Source organism: Mesoplodon mirus (genome assembly GCF_964341445.2).
Source record: "Mesoplodon mirus genome assembly, chromosome: 1".
Taxonomy (NCBI): Eukaryota; Metazoa; Chordata; class Mammalia; order Artiodactyla; family Ziphiidae; genus Mesoplodon; species Mesoplodon mirus.
In genome coordinates this window covers 26,627,306-26,650,107 of record NC_138976.1, presented here as the reverse complement: position 1 = coordinate 26,650,107, position 22,802 = coordinate 26,627,306, and the positions used below count along the sequence as shown (strand labels likewise).

At 39.3% G+C, this 22,802-nt stretch overlaps 1 protein-coding gene across 4 annotated transcripts in view; it reads right to left on the bottom strand.

The window, feature by feature from the left end:
- The window catches only part of STX17 (syntaxin 17), an 85,348-nt gene that overhangs the window by 1,716 nt on the left and 60,830 nt on the right, over positions 1-22,802 (bottom strand). For all 4 annotated transcript variants that reach the window (XM_082619737.1, XM_082619736.1, XM_082619735.1 and 1 more), the window contains exons 4-6: positions 22,286-22,511; positions 14,401-14,516; positions 14,273-14,323 (exon numbers count right to left, since the gene is read on the bottom strand). In XM_082619737.1, the coding sequence (XP_082475863.1) occupies positions 14,273-14,323; positions 14,401-14,516; positions 22,286-22,511 (393 nt within the window). The remainder of the gene's footprint in view (positions 1-14,272; positions 14,324-14,400; positions 14,517-22,285; positions 22,512-22,802) is intronic.

Genomic DNA, 22,802 nt, shown 5'->3' with positions numbered 1-22,802 from the left:
AAAAAGGCAACACCTGTGCTGACACAACAGAAACTCATGGAATCTCTGGGTAGAAGGAATGTTTAGGTCATTGAGTGCAATTTTCCCCTCAGCTGTGTGAAGCCTCACTACACTTCCGACAAGTGGCTACTGAATCTCTGCTCAAACACCTCCAGTGACAGGAACTCACTACTTGACACAGGAACACACTTTTATCTATTTAAAAAAATGTTTATTTTATTTTATTTATTTATTTTTGGCTGTGTTGGGTCTTTGCTGCTACGCGCAGGCTTTCTCTAGTTGCGGTGAGGGGGGGCTACTCTTTGTTGCGGTGCAAGGGCTTCTCATCGCAGTGGCTTTTCTTGTTGTGGAGCATGGGCTCTAGGCATGCGGGCTTCAGTAGCTGTGGCACACGGGCTCAGTAGTTGTGGCTCACGGGCTCTAGAGCACAGGCTCAGTAGCTGTGGTGCACGGGCTTAGTTGCTCCGTGGCATGTGGAATCTTCCCGGACCAGGGCTCGAACCTGTGTCCCCTGCATTGGCAGGTGGATTCTTAACCACTGCGCCACAGGGAAGTCCCACACTCCCATTTTTAAATCAACTTATTTATATGGAATTTACATATGATAATATGCACCCAATTTTTAGGGCACATACTTTGATTAGTTCTGACAATGTATAAACCCACGTAACCACAATCACATCAATATATACACTATTTAGTTTTTGGTTTTTTTAATTCACAGAAAAAAGAAGAGAATCCCTCTTTGATCCCAGCTAAATTTCAACTTCTACAATGACTGTTAAATAATTCAACTTTAATCCTGAAGTATTTGATTGCCCTTATATAACTGACCTCTTCATTTATACTGAAGCGATTATAACTAACACACTGTTCTAATTCCAATCATTTCATTTGAGAACATGAAACGCAAACAACACATCTAGTTTTTCTCCACAGTTGCTTCCTATCAGTATCAATGACATTCTTTCCCTTCTCATATCCTTTTCACTACTGGAGCTTTACATGGTATACCTTCATTCCCATATTCTCCACTACTATCTTGACATCTCTAACACAATCCCTAAAAAAGTTCTTTATCAGTTTTCCTTCCAACATCTCTGTCCGAGCAAATACAACAGTGGTTCTCATGCATGAGTGTGCACCAGAATCACCTGGAGGACTTCTCAAAACACAGGTTGCTGGGCCCCATCCCCAGAGTTTCTGATTTAGCAGGCCTGGGATGAGGCCTGAGAATTTGCGTTTCTAATGAGTTCCCAGGTGATGCTGATGGTGCAACTCCATGATTCTCATACTTTAAAAACCACTAGTATCTATACACCATAGGATTAAGGGCACAACCATTGGTCAGATGTCCTGTGTTCAAATCCCAGCACTATCACTGTACGCCCTTGGACAAATTACTCAAGCTCTCTAGCTGTCAATATTCTTATCTGCCAACTGAGGATAATGATACTTACACCTCACAGAGCTGAACTGAGAATAAAATGAGACAGTGTCTGTACAGTATGAGGGTAAAAATTTGAAAAGTCATTGTCTTCCCAAGAAAGCTTAACTCCCATCTTTTCTATCAAAAAATATATCAAAGTTTTTCCTGTGATGCTTGAAAATTTCTGGGGCACTAAAACATTAAATCTCTCCTAGCATTCACTCATTCATTCATTCAATTTTTATTTTCCTCAGACAATAAAACTTCTTTTATGTTAGCTTTCTTTTTCCAACCCAAAGAGGCATCAAGTGCCAGTGCTTATAATATTCAGCTTGTCTTGATTTCTGTCATTATTTCTATTTGGGACACCCCCAACACTTTCAGTTCTTGCCGGAAAGTCTATGATAGCAGATAAATCACAGGTATAAAACATCAACCTTCATATCTTGACTAGTTGAGGAGTAGAGGGAAAAGCCAACATGTCTCCTTTCTCTCAGCCCCAAAATAATTCTGCCACGATGGTACAGGCTGCCAGGATTATTGCCATTTCTATACTCCAAGAGCGATTTCAAGACCTCAAGAGAAAAAAATTTTAATGCTTTTTTCTAAAATGGTTGGATACTGAAGCTCTATGACCTTTTTTCAATAAAGTGAAATTCAAAAAAGTTTTTAATATTTTTTTCCAAGGGCATGGAGTCAAGATGGCAGCATGGGAGGATGCGGAGTTCACATCTTCCCACAACTAGGGCACCTGCTGGATGCTGGTGGGGGACCTTGAAGCCCAAGGAGATGGGAGGAACCCCCAAGTGACTGGGTAGGATGTGGGGGGGAGTGAGGGGGGAGGAGAAGTGGAGGCTGGACAGGACCGGTGCCCCTGAGGGGTGGCTGGGTGAGGGGAGGGGTTCCCACGCCTGGAGGGACCCTCAGGGGCTTGGAAGACCAGGGGAGGCGCGGTGGGCATTTCCCCTACCCACTTGGGCCTTGGGAAGCCTGCTGGGTTCCTGAGCCTGGTCCTCTGCCTTCTGGGGCCCCCTCCAGCCACATGGGTCCTAGGGGTGTGGTAGGGAGGGAGGGGGGGAGAAGAGGAGGAGAGGTGGACAGTGGACAGGGAACCCTCTGGGACCAGAGGATCAGGGGAAGCGCTGCAGGCATTTCCCCTGCCCACTCGGCCCTGGGAAGCCTGCTGAGCTTCCACGTCTGGTCCCCTGCCTTCTGGGGCCACCCTCTGGCCACATGGGTCCTAGGGGCATAGGAGTGGGGGGGAAGAAGAGAGGCTAACAGGGAGGGACACTCTGGGATTGGAGGATGGGGGAACACGCCTAGCGTATCCCTGACCCACTCGGGCCCAGGGATCCTGCTGGGGTCCCAGACCTGGTCCCCTGCCCTCCAAGGCTAGAGGCACTCCTGGGCCCCTCCTTTTCCAGCCCTGTGGGCCCTAAACATAGGTCCCGCCCACCACCTAAACCCCGCCCCTGCCTAAGCCCCATGCCCCACAGCCAAGGCCTTTTCTGGCTTTTTTTTTTTTTTCCTCTTTTTTGCTATTGTGGTTGTTTTACCTTCTGGTTGTTGTTTCATCTATATATATATTTTTGATACATTTATTTATTTTATTATTTTTGGTTGCGTTGGGTCTTTGTTGCTGCACGTGGGCTTTCTCTAGCTGTGGCGAGCAGGGGCTACTCTTTGTTGCAGTGCGCGTGGTTCTCATTGTGGTGGCTTTTCTTGTTGTGGAGCAGGGGCTCTAGGCACACTGGCTTCAGTAGTTGTGGTGCATGGGCTCGGCAGTTGTGCCTTGTAGGATCTAGAGCACAGGCTCAGTAGTTGTGGCACATGGGCTTAGTTGCTCCGTGGCATGTGGGATCTTCCTGGGCCAGGGCTTGAACCTGTGTCCCCTGCACTGGCAGGTAGATTCCTAACCACTGCACCACCAGGGAAGTCCCTCATCTATATTTTTATATTTTTATTTTTTCTAACATATCTGTTAGTTTTCTAATTTATTTTATTTTTTACTCTTTGTTATTGTTCTGCTCCTTTTTTTTTTTTGCCACCCTGCACGTCTTGCGGGATCTAGGTTCACAAGCCGGGGGTCAGGCCTGAGCTCCTGTGGTGGGACCTCTGAGTCCGAACCAGTGGACTAACAGAGAACCTCAGACCCCAGGGAATATTCAACAGAGTGAGGTATCCCAGAGGTCCTCATCTTGGCACCAAGACCCAGCTCTACCCAACAGCCTACAAACTCCAGTGCTGGAAGCCTCAGGCCAAACAACCAGTAAGACAGGAACACAATCCCACCTGTCAAAAAAAAAAGGGATGACAAAATATATGTCACAGATGAAGGAACAAGGAAAAACCTACAAGACCAAATAAATGAAGAGGAAATAGGCAACCTACCTGAAAAAGGATTCAGAGTAATGATAGTAAAGATGATCCAGAATCTCTGAAATAGAATGGAGGCATGGATCGAGAAAATACAAGAAATGTTTAACAAAGATCTAGAAGAACTAAAGAACAAACAAACAGAGATGAACAACACAATAACTGAAATGAAAAATACACTAGAAGGAATCAAAAACAGAATAACTGCGGCAGAAGAACGAATAAGTGAGCTGGAAGACAGATTGGTAGAAATAACTGCTGAGGAGCAGAATAAAGAAAAAAGAATGAAAAGAATTGAAGACAATCTCAGAGACCTCTGGGACAGCAGTAAACACACCAACATTTGAATTATAGGGGAGCCAGAAGAAGAAGAGAAAAAGAAAGGGTCTAAGAAAATATTCAAAGAGATTATAGCGGAAAACTTCCCTAACATGGGAAAGGAAATAGCCACCCAAGTCCAGGAACTGCAGGGAGTCCCATACAGGATAAACCCTAGGAGAAACACACCAAGACACATATTAAACAAACAAACAAAAATTAAATTCAAAGAAAAATATTAAAAGCAACAAGGGAAAAGCAAAATATAACATACAAAGGAATCCCCCTAAGGTTACCAGCTGATTTTTCAGCAGAAACTCTGCAGGCCAGAACGGAGTGGCAGGATATACTTAAAGTGATGAAATAGAAAAACATACAACCAAGATTACTCTACCCAGCAAGGATCTCATTCAGATTTGACGGAGAAATCAAAAGCTTTACAGAGAAGCAAAAGCTAAGCGAATTCAGCACCACAAAACCAGCTTTACAAATGCTAAAGGAACTTCTCTAGGCAGGAAACACAAGAGAAGAAAAAGACCCACAAAAATAACACCAAAACAATTAAGAAAGTGGTAATAGGAACATACATTCAATAATAACCTTGAATGTAAATGGACTAAATGCTCCAACCAAAAGACACAGACTGGCTGAATGGATATAAAAATAAGACCCATATATATGCTGTCTACAAGAGACCTGCTTCACACCTAGGGACACATACAGAATGAAAGTGAAGGCATGGAAAAAGATATTCTATGCAAATGGAAATCAAAAGAAAGCAGGAGGAGCAATACTTGTATCAGATAAAATAGACTTTAAAATAAAGACTGTTACAAGAGAGAAGGAAGGACACTACATAATGATCAAGGGATCAATCCAAGAAGAAGATATAACAATTACAAATATTTATGCACCCAACACAGGAGCACCTCAATACATGAGGCAAACGCTAACAACCATAAAAGGGGAAATTCACAGTAACACAATAAGAGTAGGGGACCTCAACACTCCACTTACACCAATGGACAGAGCATCCAGACAGAAAATAAATAAGGAAACACAAGCTTTAAATGACACAATACACCAGATAGATTTAATAGATATTTATAGGACATTCCACCTGAAAGTGGCAGAATACACTTTCTTCTCAAGTGCACATGGAACATTCTCCAGGATAGACCACATCTTGGGCCACAAATCAAGCCTTGGAAAATTTAAGAAAACTGAAATCGTATCAAGCATCTTTTCTGACCACAATACTATGGATTAGAAATTAGTTACAGGAAAAAAACTGTAAAAACCACAAATACATGGAGGCTAAACAGTGCACTACTGAATAACCAAGAGGTCACTGAAGAAATCAAAGAGGAAATTTAAAAAATACATAGAAACAAATGACAATGAAAACACAACAACCCAAAACCTATGGGACTCAATAAAAGCAGTTCTAAGAAGGAAGTTTACAGCAATTCAATCTCACCTCAAGAAACAAGAAAAATCTCAAATAAACAATGTAAACTTACACCTAAAGCAACTAGAGAAAAAAGAACAAAGAAAACCCAACGTCAGTAGAAGCAAAGAAATCATAAAGGTCAGAGCAGAAATAAATGAAATAGAAACAAAGAGAACAACAGCAAAGATCAATAAAACTAAAAGTTGGTTCTTCGAGAAGATCAACAAAATTGATAAACCTTTAGCCAGACTCATCAAGAAAAAAAGGGAGAGGACGCAAATCAATAAAATTATAAATGAAAAAGGAGAAATCACAGACAATGCAGAAATACAAAGGATTATAAGAGACTACTACAAACAACTATATGCCAATAAAATGGACAACCTGGAAGAAATGGACAAATTCTTGAAAAGGTACAATTTTCTAACACTTAATCAGGAAGAATTAGAAAATATAAACAGACCAATCACAAGTAATGAAATTAAAACTGTTATTAAATCTTCCAACAAACAAAGTCCAGGACCAGATGGCATCACAGGTGAATTCTATCAAACATTTAGAGAAGAGCTAACACCCATCCTTCTCAAACTCTTCCAAAACATTGCAGAGCGAGGAACATTCCCAAATTCGTTCTATGAGGCCACCATCACCCTCATACCAAAACCAGACAAAGATATCACAAAAAAAGAAAATTACAGACCACTATCACTGATGAACATAGATGCAAAAATCCTCAACAAAATACTAGCAAACAGAATACAACAACACATTAAAAGAATCATACACCATGATCAAGTGGGGTTTATCCCAGGAACGCAAGGATTTTTCAATATATGCAAATCAATCAATGTGCTACACCATATTAACAAATTAAGGAATAAAAAAACATGTGATCATCTCAATACATGCAGAAAAAGCTTTTGACAAAACTCAACACTGATTTATGTTAAAAACTCTCCACAAAATGGGCATAGAGGTAACCTACCTCAACATAATATAGGCCATGTATGACAAACACACAGCAAACATCATTCTCAATCGTGAAAAATTGAAAGCATTTCCACTAAGCTCAGGAACAAGACAAGGACGTCACACTCGCCACTCTTATTCAACATAGTTTTCGAAGTCCTAGCCAAGGCACTCAGAAAAGAAAAAGAAATAAAAGGAATACCAACTGGAAAAGAAGAAGTAAAACTGTCACTGTTTGCAGATGACATGATACTATACATAGAAAATCCTAAAGATGCCACCAGAAAACTACCAGAACTAATCAATGAATTTGGTAAGGTTGCAGGATACAAAATTAATGCACAGAAATCTCTTGCATTCCTATACACCAACAATGAAAACTCAGAGAGAAATTAAGGAAACAGTCCAATTTACCAATGCAATAAAAAAATAAAATACCTAGGAACAAACCTACCTAAGGAGGCAAAAGACCTGTACTCAGAAAACTATAAGACACTGATGAGGGGCTTCCCTGGTGGCGTAGTGGTTGAGAGTCTGCCTGCCGATGCAGGGGACACGGGTTTGTGCCCTGATCCGGGAAGATCCCACATGCTGCGGAGCGGCTGGGCCCATGAGCCATGGCTGCTGAGCCTGTGCATCCGGAGCCTGTGCTCCACAATGGGAGAGGCCACAACAGTGAGAGGGCCACGTACCACAAAAAAAAAAAAAAAAAGAAATCAAAGATGACATAAACAGATGAAGAAATATACCATGTTCTTGTATTGGAAGAATCAATATCATGAAAATGACTATACTACCCAAAGCAATCTACACACTCAATGCAATCCCTATCAAGTTACCAATGGCTGGGCTTCCCTGGTGGCGCAGTGGTTGAGAGTCCGCCTGCTGATGCAGGGGACACGGGTTCATGCCCCGGTCCGGGAAGATCCCACATGCCGCAGAGCGGCTGGGCTCGCAAGCCGTGGCCGCTGAGCCTGCGCGTCCGGAGCCTGTGCTCCGCAAAGGGAGAGGCCACAACAGTGAGAGGCCCGCGTACCGCAACAACAACAACAACAACAACAAATTACCATTCTTGAGAATGCCAAACAGCCAAAGCAGTCTTGAGAAAGAAAAACGGAGCTGGAGGAATCAGCTCCCTGACTTCAAACTATACTATGAAGCAGCAATAATCAAGACAGTATGGTACTGGCACAAAAACAAAAAATATAGATCAATGGTACAGGATAGAAAGCCCAGAGATAAACCTACACACGTACTGGCACCTAATTTATGACAAAGGAGACAAGAACATAAAATGGAGAAAAGACAGCCTCTTCCATAAGTGGTGCTGGGAAAACTGGACAGATACATGCAAAAGAATGAAATTAGAACACTACCTAATACCATACACAAAAATAAACTCAAAATGGATTAAAGACCTAAATATAAGACCGGACACTATAAAACTCTTAGAAGAAAACATAGGAAACACTCTTTGACAAAAACCACAACAAGATCTTTTTTGACCCACTTCTTAGAGTAATGAAAATAAAAACAAAAATAAACAAATGGGACGTAATGAAACTTAAAAGCTTTTGCACAGCAAAGGAAACCATAAACAAGACAAAAAGACAACCCTCAGAATGGGAGAAAACATTTGCAAATGAAGCAACTGACAAAGGATTAATCTCCAAAATATACAAACAGCTCATGGAGCTCAATATGAAAAAAAAACAAACAACCCAATTAAAAAATGGGCAGAAGACCTAAACAGACTTTTCACCAAAGAAGACATACAGAGGCTCAACATCACTAATTATTAGAGATATGCAAATCAAAACTATAATGAGGTATCACCTCACACCAGTCAGAATGGCCATCATCAAAAGATCTACAGGGCTTCCCTGGTGGCGCAGTGGTTGAGAGTCCGCCTGCCGATGCAGGGGACGTGGGTTCGTGCCCCGGTTTGGGAGGATCCCACGTGCCGCGGAGCGGCTGGGTCCGTGCGCCATGGCCGCTGAGCCTGCGTGTCCGGAGCCTGTGCTCCGCAATGGGAGAGGCCACAGCAGTGAGAAGCCCGCGTACCACAAAAAAAAAAAGATCTACAAACAATAAATGGAGAACAGTATGGAGGTTCCTTAAAAAACTAAAAATAGAACTACCATATGACCCAGCAATCCCACTACTGGGCATATACCCTAAGAGAACCATAATTCAAAAGGACACACGTGCCCCAATGTTCATTGTAGCACTATTTACAATAGCCAGGACATGGAAACAACCTAAATGTCCAACGACAGACAAATGGATAAAGAAGATATGGTACATATATACAATGGAATATTACTCAGCCATAAAAATGAACGAAATTGGGTCATTTGTAGAGATGTGAATGGACCTAGAGTCTGTCATACAGAGCGAAGTAAGCCAGAAAAACAAACACCGTATATTAACGCATATATGTGAAAGCTAGAAAACTGGTACAGATGAACCTATATGCAGGGCAGGAATAGAGATGCAGACATAAGAGAATGGACATGTGGACACAGGCGGGAAGGAGAGGGTGGGACGAATTGGGAGATTAGGATTGACATATATACACTACTATGCATAAAATAGATAGCTAATGGGAACATGCTATAATGCACAGGAAGCTCAGCTTGGTGCTCTGTGATGACCTAGACGTGTGGGATGGCGGGGGGTGAGGGTGGGTTGGAGGGAGGTCCAAGAGGGAGGGGATATAGGTATACATATAGCTGATTCACTTCACTGTACAGCAGAAACTAACACAACATTGTAAAGCAATTATACTCCAATAAAAAAAAATTTTTTTTCCACAAAAATCCTTTGGAATAATTGGAGAAAGGACCACAAAACAAAATGAAGCCTGAGATCACTGATTATTTGAACTGTAATATTCCCCATCACCGCAATCACCAGTACTTGATAAAGTCTATCTCACCCTGGACAGTAGTCCACACCTGTAAGGACATATTTACTGATATCAGGAAGCTTGCTTAAATAATGGCATGGAGGTAAAGCAAAGCACAGACCAGCCCCTCTCCCGGGATCAACAAACAGTTGGCCCTCTTTCTTTTTATACCTTCTTCTTCCCCTATTTTGCTTGATTTGAATCTCAAATTTTGCCCATATCTTCAAATTCTATTCCTTGAGTAAGGAGGACTCAGTGATATAGTTAGACAATTATTGTTAGGCAGCAAATTGGTGTCAGAGTTGTCTATCACTGTCCATAGAATGCCGAACTAGGCTCCATTCAGAGCTGAATCTGGTCACCACTTGTCCACTATGACCTTGGCTCTTTATGCTGGGCCAAACCATACATACATAACTTTATCCTGGTACAGCACACCAAGCTCCTAACAACACTGGCAGCTCAGAAGCCTACACGTCACTATCTACGAGCCTTCCCTTTTTGCTTCTGATTTGCTTATGTTTGCTTTCATCTCCTAGGCCTCCCAAACCTGACAACAATTAAACTTCCTTTTTAACATTTGGCACCTCATATATGCTCTCAACATCCCTTTAACAATGAGTTAAAACCATTTATGAGGGACACTGTAGTTTTCTCAAACTAGAGTAATATACAGACTTTTCCCTTTTTAAAGGAAAACAATTCTCGAAATACTCTAAGAATATGTCCATGGATTTTAAGAAACACTGAATTAGGTTTCCTTGTCTGCCTGAAAAAAATAACAGAATCTTAATAAGCAGTTATAGGAGCACCTAAGAGACTGAAAAAAATGTGATTTATTAATATTTGTCAAGTAGAATGCAATTTAGGCATTTGAAGTCAAAACTAATGAAGAATTGTTTTTCCCTTGCTGGTAGTTGTGCAGTTTAATCAATGTGCTTGGAAAGCTACAGGTTTAAGATGCTAATGCCAAAATTCCAGGTATGTTCCTTTATTCTTCACTCTCTAAATTCCAGCCAGCTTTCAAGGCCAGCTTTAGTCTTAGATCCCAACCAATTGAGCTATCTTGGTTCTGAACTCCAAAGATACATAATCTATATGCCTTAATTAACATGCAATCATATACAGAGAAAAGCCCAGAAACAAACACACAAACACTATGATATACAGGCAGAGTATACTGTCCTACAGTAGGCAATAAACAGAGTAGGTAAGTACGGTGTTGACATTAGGAGATTTTAGTAATAGGAAAGGGACTATAGGAACCATAGTACTAAAATGTCTAAAGGTATTGGTGGTGGCAAAGCAGAATACCAAGCAAAGAGGGAATCTAATAAGGGAGGGACAAAAGAAAGAATGCAGTGGGTCAGTGTGGTAGGGAATGGAGTGGGAAATAACAGAAAGTATCTCATGGAGTCTTCCCACCAACTTACAAAGCTAGTGTTGTTAACATCCTCAAGGTCGCATTGGTAATAAATGGAGGAATCTGATCTAATCTATTACAACCCAGTTTTTATGCATTGGGACTAAAACTTGATTATAAAAGCCATAAGGAATAAGACAAAAGGTAGAGACAAAACTGGACTAGTAGCAGTGGTGATGTGCTGTTGAGCGAATGGCCCAGAGTTCTTCTAATTCCCCTTGACTAGAAATAGGGTTGGTTCCACAGATACAGGAATAGAAGAGGGCACTTGAGCAATAAGGTTGAAGAAAAAAAGCAGGGTGCCTAGTAGATATTAACTTATTGACATTTATTGGACCACATGTGGATCTCTCAATGGCTTTGCAAGTACTTTTTTATTGTGGTAATATATATATATAAAATTAACAATTTTTAAGTGTACAATTCAGTGGCATTAAGTACATTCACAATGTTGTGTAACTATCTTGACTAAACCATAGGTTCTTTTTTTATACTATTCTCTATTCTTCATTGAGTTTGGCACAGTGTTATGCACATAGAAAGCACTCCATAAATACATGGTTAATTAGCGTAGATACTATCATGACCATGTGACGATAATGAGAGGATGTGGTCACTCTTGTTACGTTCCCAAATCATATGGTGTCTAAATGGAGTTTCTGTTGAGTGCTTGACAATGTGGTCATGAGAACTCACTCACCCTGGGAACAGTAATCAGGGGTTCTCCCTTGAGCTTTTGCCTAATAGCATTCTGTCTCATGTCCTTACACAGACTATTATAAATAGGACATTTGTATACAGCCATGGCTACACCCAAAGTTTTCCTGCACAAATCTTCCTCAGATTAGGAGTTAGGAGCTGCTTACATAATGTAATCAGAAATACAACTTGTTAAGTGGCCACAAACCCTTAATTTCCCTTTCACATGCCTATTCCATTGGAAGAGAAATGTATTCCTTTTGAATGAGAAGAACTTTGTACATGTTTAGATTGTTTTTTATATCAACTTTGAGGTATAATTTACATACACTGTAACTTATCCATTTTATCGTGTACATATCTATGACTTTTGGCAAATGTAAATATTTGTGTAACGATACAGATTTTACAAACTATGTACAGATTTTACAAACTGCATTAGATCAGATTATGAGTTACAATAATTGAATAAATCTTGATTGTAAAAACAACATATTTTGGGATTTATATTGTACTATTCCCTTTTATATGCAAATATATTAACACACTATATAGATACCTAATTCAGAAATTTCAAACATTTTGCTGCTTCTGATTTAGAAGCATTAAAAAAAGGAAAACGCTTTTAACAATTTACTGTACTCAATTTTAGGCATTACATTTCAAGAAAAAAATCCACAAACCAGAAAACAAGCAGAGTGAGTCGCTAGTACTGAAAAGCTGAGAAATCATATTCTAGAAAGAACACATTAGAGAATCAAGGGTTCTTAAGAGAAGAAAATATGCTGAGGTGTGGTAGGGTTGGGAAGGATAATGTTGATCTCAAAGAAGTGAAAAACTTTTTGGTTTTTTTCCCCTCTCCTTTATGGTTTATTACAGGATATTGAATATAGTTCCCTGTGCTATACAGGGAACTATATTCAATAGGACCTTGTTGTTTATCCATTCTATATATAATTTGCATCTGCTAATTCCAAATTCCCAATCCATCCCTCCCTAGCCCCACTTCTGCCTTGGCAATCACAAGTCTGTTCTCTCTGTCTGTGAGTCTGTTTCTGTTGATTCCACATATAAGTGATATCATATGGTATCTTTCTCTTTCTGACTTACTTCACTTGGTATGATAATCTCTAGGTTCATTCATGTTGCTGCAAATGGCATTATTTCATTCTTTTTTATGGCTGAGTAGTATAGAAAAAACCCTAATGACTCCATAAAAAAACTACTAGAAATGATAAATGAATTCACCAAGGTAGCAGGATACAAGATTAGCATACAGAAATCTGTTGCATTTCTTTACAATAACAATGAAATATCAGAAAGTAAAAAAACAATCCCTTTTAAAATCACATCAAAAAAACACAAAACCTTAGGAATAAACCTGACCAAGGAGGTGAAAGAATTGTATGCTGAGAACTATAAAACACTGATAAAGGAAACTGAAGATGATGCAAAGAAATGTAAAGATATCCCGTGTTCTTCGATTGGAGAAATTAATATTGTTAAAATGGCCATATACCCAAGGTAATCTACAGATTTAATACTATCCTTATCAAATTACCCATGACATTTTTCACAGACCTACAACAAATAATCCTGAAATTTATATGGAATCATAAAAGACCCAGAATTGCCAAAGCAATCCTGAAGAAAAAGAACAAAGCAGGAGGCATAACCTTCCCAGACTTCAGACAATACTACAAAGCTACAGTAATCAAAACAGTGTGGTACTGGCACCAAAAAAAGACATATGGATCAATGCAACAGAAAAGAGAGCCCCGAGTTAAAATTCTTTTTTTTTTTGTGGTACGCGGGCCTCTCACTGCTGTGGCCTCTCCCACTGTGGAGCACAGGCTCTGGACGCGCAGGCCCAGCGGCCATGGCTCACGGGCCCAGCCACTCCGCGGCACGTGGGACCCTCCTGGACCAGGGCACGAACCCACGTCCCCTGCATCGGCAGGCGGACTCCCAACCACTGCGCCACCAGGGACGCCCTTCACACCTTATTTTTGCATTTAACAATAATGCTTGAAATTTCAGTTTTGGGTGGGTCCCAGCTTATGGCGACCCACTGTAAATCCTTACAGACAGACAGCAGGCTTCATTTCTATATCCAACCTTGTCAGAACCCCAATACCAAGTACCTTTCTTATAAAAAGTGCTTAATAAATGTTTTTTTTTAATTGAACTGGGATTTGAGGACAGTTAAGACTTCTGTCCATGGCTCAATACCCGTCTTAAAAATTGTAAATTCGGGACTTCCCTGGTGGCGCAGTGGTTAAGAATCTGCCAATGCAGGGGACACGGGTTCGAGCCCTGGTCCGGGAAGATCCCACATGCTGCAGAGCAACTAAGCCCATGCACCACAACTACTGAGCCCACGTGCCACAACTGCCAAAGCCCACGTGCCTAGAGCCCATGGTCTGCAACAAGAGAAGCCACTGCAATGAGAAGCCTGCGCACCGCAATGAAGAGTAGCCCCCGGTCGTCGCAACTAGAGAAAGCCCGCGCGCAGCAACGAAGACCCAACACAGCCAAAAATAAAAAATTAATTAATTTTAAAAAAAGAATAAGGAGGCTTAATTTTTTTAAAATTGTAAATTCTATTAAAATTCTAATCAGAAGCCTAGTGACTGATAAAAGTCTCTTATCCTATTAATCTAACATCTCTGAGCCAAAAAGTTATATACTTACATTCACTAGGAGAGAGAAATTAGTAACCAGTTGGCTAAGTTCAATTAAGTCCTTAAAAAGAAAGAGAAAGAGGAAGTTACTTACTTTCATACCTCACAGCTACCAAAGGAAAATCATTTTTAACATACCGCTTCTAAGGTTTCCCATGATTCTGCAGCATTTTGATCTCGAGGAATTTCAGGCAACACATATATCTGAGTCATACTCTGAGGATCAGCTTCATCTTCAGTAGTGTGAAATGTTCCTGGATGAACACAGCCTCATGTTTAGAGTTTATCTGCTTTGTTAGAAAGACGGTAGAATGAATCAATTCCATAAAACAACTACCATGTGAAAGGCTTACTAACAGAATTCAGGCTAAAAGTAAATTGATTATATATCTATGGGCAAGTTAGTTAACAAATATTTTTCCTTAATTATTTTACAAAGTCATCTTAAAAAATTGCTACAAATACAACTTACCCAATCTGAATAACTAGGGCTAGATGTGGAAGTAGCACAAAGTAGAACTATTCTATTTGGCCAATGTTCTATGAAGAGATACCCAGTAGATATGTTTAACACTTTTCATTGCTAAATCATTAACATTTCTTCAGCTATTTTAGTAATAAACATCAGATTCACAAGATTTTAAAAGTAGGGAACTGATGTATTTTTAGCAATGAAAATCAAGTCATTTTTGGTAACAATAAATTTGTCATCAAACTAACATCTCTTACCATATGTATCTTTTTGTACATATTGCCATCCTTCTTCTCCTCAGAGTAATTTTTCTGGCCCATGCCTCCATTGCTTCTATGTCATTTCTGGATTTTAAAAAGTCATCAACCCATTAAGGCTTTCCTCATTAAACACTGCTATAAAGATGAATTAATTTATACTCCAAACTCCACCTCCAAGTCTTTCTTATTTCCTTCTATTGGTTTTACCAATCCATTCATTAAACTGATATTTATAAAATGCCTACTATATGCCAATCAGTGTGCTAAGGTAAATCACAAGACATTTCCAAGTCATAGTGGTTAGGGGTATGGGCCTAGTCAGAAAGACCTGGGTTAGAATCCTAGTTTGGCTATTTACTAGCTCTTTGACTTGGGAAGGTATTTCACCTCTTTGACTTATTTTCCTCATTTGTAAAATGAGGTGGTATTTATTTTGCACTGTGGCTGGCTTATCTATTGAGAACAAGTGGTTAATAGTTACTATTACTGTCACTGCTACTGCTGCTATTGTTAATGGAACTTACTGTATAATGTGTGATATAGACATGTTAACAGGCAAGTTCAGTATAGTCTGATAAGAACTATGATATGGGTAAGCATGGAATGCTATGTGAGCACCAAAGAAAGGTATTTAACCTAGACTTGTGGAGGAAGAGTGGTCTGAGAAGGTTCTGAAGCTGAAGCCTGAGGATGAACAGAAATTATATAGCTGAACTGGGGCAAGGGTAGAGGAGGAAGGAGAAAGTATTCAGGCCAGGGAGAACAATATTTGCATAAGTTTGGGAACTGAAAGGAGTCAGTATAACTGAAGCATAGACTACGACAAGAGAAAGCAAAGGCTGAGGCTGGAAATCTAAGATGACATCATTTATGGCACTGTAAACTATATTAAAGAGTTTTGTCTTTCTCTTAAGATGAATATGGAACTTTTAAAAGGAGTGGGAGACTACTGGGAAGCTGAGGGTGCCATATCAGATTTCAGATTTAGAAAGGTAACCACAGCTGTAGTGTGAACAACAGATTAAGGATGGAGTTGAAAGGTGAAAACTTAAAGAGTGAAAAACCAGTTGGGAGGCTTTTCAATGTGTCTGGTGCAAAATGATGATGGTGTGCTCTAGGATAGTGGCAGTGGAAATGGATAGAAGAGATCTGAAGGTCTACTTCCCTTTGTCTTCCTTACTGCAAGCTCAAAACACCTTCCACTTTAATATTTTCTGAGCACCCATTATGTATTGTGTTGAGTACCAGGGATAAAAAAGTGAATACAAAGTAGCTGCTCTCAAGGAACTTATATTCTAGCAGAGAAGACATATAAAGAGACAATCCTAAAACAATAAGAGAGTGCACTGATATCTAGATAAATATAGATACATATAGTATTTATGGCACTTTCAAGCTGGGGGTGGCATCTGACCTAGTTTGGTGTGGTGTGCACCAAACTAAAAAGGGTGACCTTTTCTACTAGCCTAAGAAGATAGGAATAGAAATTCTAGGTGGAGAGACCAGCATGAAAAAGGTCCTCTAAAAAAAAAAAACAAAAAAAAAACCCAATATAGCTTAATATAAAATCAGCAGTCTGGTCTTGCCAAAGCATAAAGTAAAAGACATACAATATAAAAGTGGTATTTTATAAAACTGCATTACTATTTTATGTTTAAAATTTGAGAATGTTTTACCTCTTGAGGAAAAAAACCCATTTGAATTGTTTAGGAAGGGCACAGTCAGTTGATTAAAAGTTAATTTGTAGGCTTATTAGAACTGACAGTGTTCTTTTAATTTTGAATCTTCACTGAAATGAGTACATTTCCCTACCTTAAAGGAAGAGCAAAAACATCAAAAACAAAATATGTTTTACATTACAACATATAGCAAATATCCAACATTTTTAAAGCTCTGATTTTTACAAATGCTTAAAAGAGTTATTTACCCTATGTCTTTTTTTTTTTTTTTTTTTTCTGCGGCACGCGGGCCTCTCACCGTTGTGGCCTCTCCCGCTGCGGAGCACAGGCTCCGGACGCGCAGGCTCAGCGGCCATGGCTCACGGGCCCAGCCGCTCCGCGGCACGTGGGATCTTCCCAGACCGGGGCACGAACCCGGGTCCCCTGCATCGGCAGGCAGACTCCCAACCACCGCGCCACCAGGGAAGCCCTCAAATGATTTTTTTTTTTTTTTTTTTTTTTTTGCGGTATGCGGGCCTCTCACTGTTGTGGCCTCTCCCGTTGCGGAGCACAGGCTCCGGATGCGCAGGCTCAGCGGCCATGGCTCACGGGCCCAGCCGCTCCGCGGCATATGGGATCCTCCCAGACCGGGGCACGAACCCGTATCCCCTGCATCGGCAGGCGGACTCTCAACCACTGCGCCACCAGGGAGGCCCTACCCTATGTCTTAAGTCATCACATAAAAATACTTCTCACTTCAAAGTAATTAATTACTCTAAGATCTTTCTTCTACTTAATATTGCTTTTGTAATAAGAGCTTCCAACTTCTTTAATAGGATGATGAATAATGATAACTGTTATCATTAACAGATCAAATGTAAAGCAGAACTTTATAAACATACCACCACTCAAAAGATTTTTTTAAGCCATAATCTTCATTCTGTTAGAGAAGATTCCAATGAAATATGCCAGGATATATAACAAAATAATTATTATTATCTTGATTACATAAATTCTTGATCTAAAAAATGAAGGGATGGGAAATGTTTGACATTTGAAGCAAACACAAAAGATTTCCCTCAGTGAAAAAATAAAAAATGTTTAAGTCATTTATGTTTCACTTGAAACCAAACTGCGTATGCATCTTAGTTCAAATGGAGACTTAGAACAAAGAAATCTGTTCTCTTCCATGGAAAATCCTGCTGTAAACTTACAACTCGGAACATCACTAATCAATTCGAGGCGTGACTAACAATTGAGAAAGGAATCTTTTAATTTCTACAACTTCCGTAATTCATTTATTCCAGCTTGTATTAAAAATCACTATATCTCAGTGATCATCCATTGACTTTGAACTTTTACAAGTTGCTACAGACATGATGAGGCAAAACACAGAGATAGATTATAGCTGCAGGAAAGATGGCTGAAGAGTTCTTATCCTGTCCACAGAAGTCAAAATTGCTATTGTTTTACAGGACATAACAATCTCAGTTCCATCCACTTGCAAACAACTGCAAGTGTAAAGGGCACATGGACTATACGTACCGCTCACCAGTGTTTTTCAAATTCTGTTTATAAAACATTATTGACTATAAACTCAAATAAACATTAAGATATTTTTAGTTCATGTGAAAAATAAGCTTAATAACATGGACATAAGACTTCTCCCTTCTCTCTAGGTGTCTAAACATATTCTCTCTCTGCCCCCCCATCTTTCTCCATACATCACGAAGGGCAATGATTCTAGTAAGAATTACAACACATATTTAAGGAATTTCTACTAAATTTTACTATATTAGAAAAAGTTCCATTATAAATCCAAGTTAATTCAAAAGCATTTCCTAAATTCTTTCATGTTCTAACAGCTTTAACATAGTGACATTATTTTACTGATCATCTACATAAACCTACCCATTGAAATAAGATGACTTCTAAGTCATGGCTTAACTAAGCTGCAGAGGAGAATTTTTAAGAATATTAAAACCAATACAAAATACACCTTCTGAATAATATACAAAAGCATCTACATGATTTACAAAACTGTTCAATACAAGTGTATATATATACCTGTAATAAAATCTAATATTTCATTAAATTCAATATGCTGGTCTGAAGTTCCCAGCAGTTTAAAAGGTTGGATTCTTTCCTTTTGTGAGTATTTGTTTAAAATGTAATAAGATTCTGTTTCTAATGCACTGATGAAGTGTGTGTGCTGGATGGGGAGTAAGAAAGAAAGATAGAGAGAAGCACTGGTTTGCTCTGTATGCCTTGATACACCCTTCTAAATACAAAACAAATGTGTAGGCCCATCACTTCTCTTGGTGGGAGGCAATATGCTAAAAATGAACTAGACACACAGGAGAGAAAGAAGGGAGTTTCTCAGATCAAGCAAGATCGGCAGAGAAGATTTGCTTTAGGAACTCTCAGAATCTGGACAAAAGAAATAGCAAAATCATCACAGCTTCCCCCTAAACTTAATAAGCTTCTTTCATTCTCCAGAGAACATAAAACATTCTATTCTACTTGTTATTTCTATCTGTAAATGAAAAACTATTTTTGTATTTTGATCTCAGTCATGGAAATGTGGCAACATTGCTCCTGAATCTCGATGTCTCCAACCAATTTATTTATAATCAGATTGAATTTTTAAAGGAAAAAGTATTTGAAGGCACTTAATTTCTGTGCAAATCAAACACATATTTTCTGTATAGGCTGTCATTACTATTATGAGTGCCTAAAGCAAAAATAAGAAAAAAAGAGAGCACAGGATAAAAACATGTAGAATGACAGAAAAGAGTCTACAGCTAGAAGACCACACATGGAGCAAACCCAGTTCTTACCCCACTATTAAAGTCTTATGTATTAGTTGCTCTCTTTTCTTTATTCTTCTTCTTTCCCACCCTCTCAATTACTTGTTAATAATATTTATGGATTTAACACAACCTAGTAGAAACTTCACATTTGGTGAAATACTCAGGCATTGAGTGAGACAGTTAATTTTAACTGCTTAATGTTGGCAATGGATTCAAAGTCAAAGCACAATCTGACCAGCAGACAGTTCAGAATTTGAAACTATACACACTGTTTTAGGTTTAATTTAGGTATCTGATTTTATAAATAGAATGACTGTTTTAATTAAATCAGCACTAGATGCAGAGATTTAATTTTGTAGTTTCTCTCAGTGGCAAGTGATTAGCTCTTTAGCTAATTTGGTATTCCATGAATTGAGAAGTTTGAGAACCAACAGAGTTGGAAAATAAATTTTACCTATTTCTTCTCCCTCATCCTCTGGCTCTGCCCCAATCTTCTTCACTTCCTCCGTACACATGCTTCCTCAAATTTTGCCAACATTTCTTTTTTAACACCAGTCAGCTCCCTACAGAGAAAGTTAATTGCCAGCAAACTGGGTAAACTACCTTTTTCTAATAATCACCCAATTCCTCTGATGACATATAAATCCAAATTTGTTGAGCCCAAACAATCCTACTGGTAGAAACACAAACAATGCAATACTAAAATGCAAATTAAAGCTAGAATACTTAAACAGAACTCAAAATTTTTGTTTTCTAGGGAATTGCTGGTGATAGCAATTCAAAACTAAATAGCAGGGCTTCCCTGGTGGCGCAGTGGTTGAGAGTCCACCTGCCGATGCAGGGAACGTGGGTTCGTACCCCGGTCCGGGAAGATCCCACATGCCGCGGAGGGGCTAGGCCCGTGAGCCATGGCCGCTGAGCCTGCGCGTCTGGAGTCTGTGCTCCGCAACGGGAGAGGCCACAACAGTGAGAGGCCCGCATACCGCAAAAAAAACAAAAAAACAAACAAAACAAACTAAATAGCAGAAGAGACTGATGCCAGTGACTCTTTCCAGAAAATCCAACATTATCAGTGTTATTACTGTCATCACAACTGTCACAATGTCTGGTAGATAAGATGACTCCTTAATCTCATGGAACTTATAAGGCCCAGTTTCTCTATACACAAACATAAAGTATAGGTTTGCACTACATGGTAAGAACAGCATTAAGCTGCATCATTATGGAGGTGATAATTACATATGAACAAGATGATGCAAACAGTAACTACAAACTATCAAAAAGCATTCGTCCCAAACACTCTTCGACCAAGGTTGAGTGCTAACATTTCCTTCTCCCCAGAACAACACTTAAGGCAGTGTTGCTAGGTAGTGGTTATCGACAGAGTGAAGTGATTAGACCACATCTGAAATTATAAAATTGTCTCTAAAAAGATGTTTATTCATTCATATTTCTAAAACATTTATTAATGGTCCACTATGTGCCAAGTACTATGTATTATGTGCTTAGGTACTAAGGAGGCAATAAAAGCAAGATTACCCAGAAACTCTGCATGATGGCCTAAATGTTTCTTCTATATTTTACAAAAATTTCCCTGTAAAACTGGATCATTAGCACTGAAAATACAGCGTTAAAAATAATCTGGTTTTGGAGACAGGGAGTGATACAGGAGCCTCCTAACTCCTAGGTAAATAAAAAGAGGAAAACAGGTCAGCTGTAACATCTCTCAGATTGTATTCTAATTTGTAATTTATTTATACTGCATCTTTTCCATAAAGTTTTAAGGTGGCTTAGAACACATATAAACTGTAACAAGATGGCATAAATTAAAAAGAGAAACTCTAAAACAAAAACGGAAATACAAGGACAGCAATCATAAAACAAAGCCAAGAAAGTTCAAAATTTGGGCTTTTGCAAATTAAAAAATTTAGATTTAAGTATTCCAGTAAACAATTCAAGTAGAGAAATCTTATTAGTTATGCCATTCAATACCCAGAAGAATAAAAAAGATTAATTGGGGCTTCCCTGGTGGTGCAGTGGTTGGGAGTCCGCCTGCCGATGCAGGGGACACGGGTTCGTGCCCCAGTCCGGGAAGATCCCACATGCCGCGGAGCAGCTGGGCCTGTGAGCCATGGCCGCTGAGGCTGCGCGTCCGGAGCCTGTGCTCCACAACGCGAGAGGCCACAACAGTGAGAGGCCCACGTACCGCAAAAAAAAAAAAAAAAAAGATTAATTGCTTTGAAGTACTACTACCTATTAAACCAAGAATTGTTTTCAGGGTTCCTTACACAGACACTATACAATGCAATCAACAATTATCAATTACATCCTTAGAAGAGTTATCATGACAAGTTTCATTGGCCTCTTTCTTAGAGTATCACTTCATAAAAGTTAATGGCATGACCCCCAATGCAGACTTTTCTGGGAGACAGATCTAACATGCCCTCTGAAAACCAGAATGCCTAAGAAAGAAGCATGCCTACCTAGGCCACTCCTGCACCTGGAGATGAGGGAGGAGTACTCTGCAAACAAGGATGACATTCTCCTTAGGAAACATTTTAAAATTTATTTTTAATATATGCACAAATAGGTCCTTGAAGCCTTTAAGTTCCTCACTATACAGCATAGCCTCAATTTTTTTACCCTGTAAAACTTTTAGGATATGCATTTCCAAGCACACTCAGAGTCCAAGAATTCAGCATACTGGACTAGGAGGTGATCCCTGGAGATTTATATATAATCTGCAATATCAATACAATGAGGTAAACTTAATTAACTGCATTACTATACTATGATCAAGAATAAGACTTAGTACATTACCACCAACAGTCATGGATCTGGTCAAAGAAGGCTGTAATAAAGTTTCTTCATCATTAAATTGTTTCTTAAGTTCTTCTACAGATTCCAGATGGAGTTGAAGAAATTCTGCTGTTGCTGCTGATGCTTCTTCTTTAACAGGATCTATCATTCTCTTCAGAAGTCCAAGGTCATCCTTTTGGACTTTCAAACAAAGTTTCTCCATTTCTCGGATATTGGAGCGGAGTTGCTGTAAAAGAAAAAAAAATCATTAAAGCCACCATCTCTTAATATAAAATATCTTTATTTTCAGAGGTAATTTGTGATAATGGCTTTCAATGGAAATCAGAAGTATTCTCTACAACATACAGTATGTATTAATACTTTTCTGTTTTTTCATGTCTCTGGCCAAATCCAGCTTCTTTAGAGCTCACATCATCATACTCTGAGTTTATTTAGCATTTTTTCCTTCATTAAATGTGATTATTACAAAGGTAACAAATGCTCTTCACAATAAATGAAACACTGCAGAAACACATCA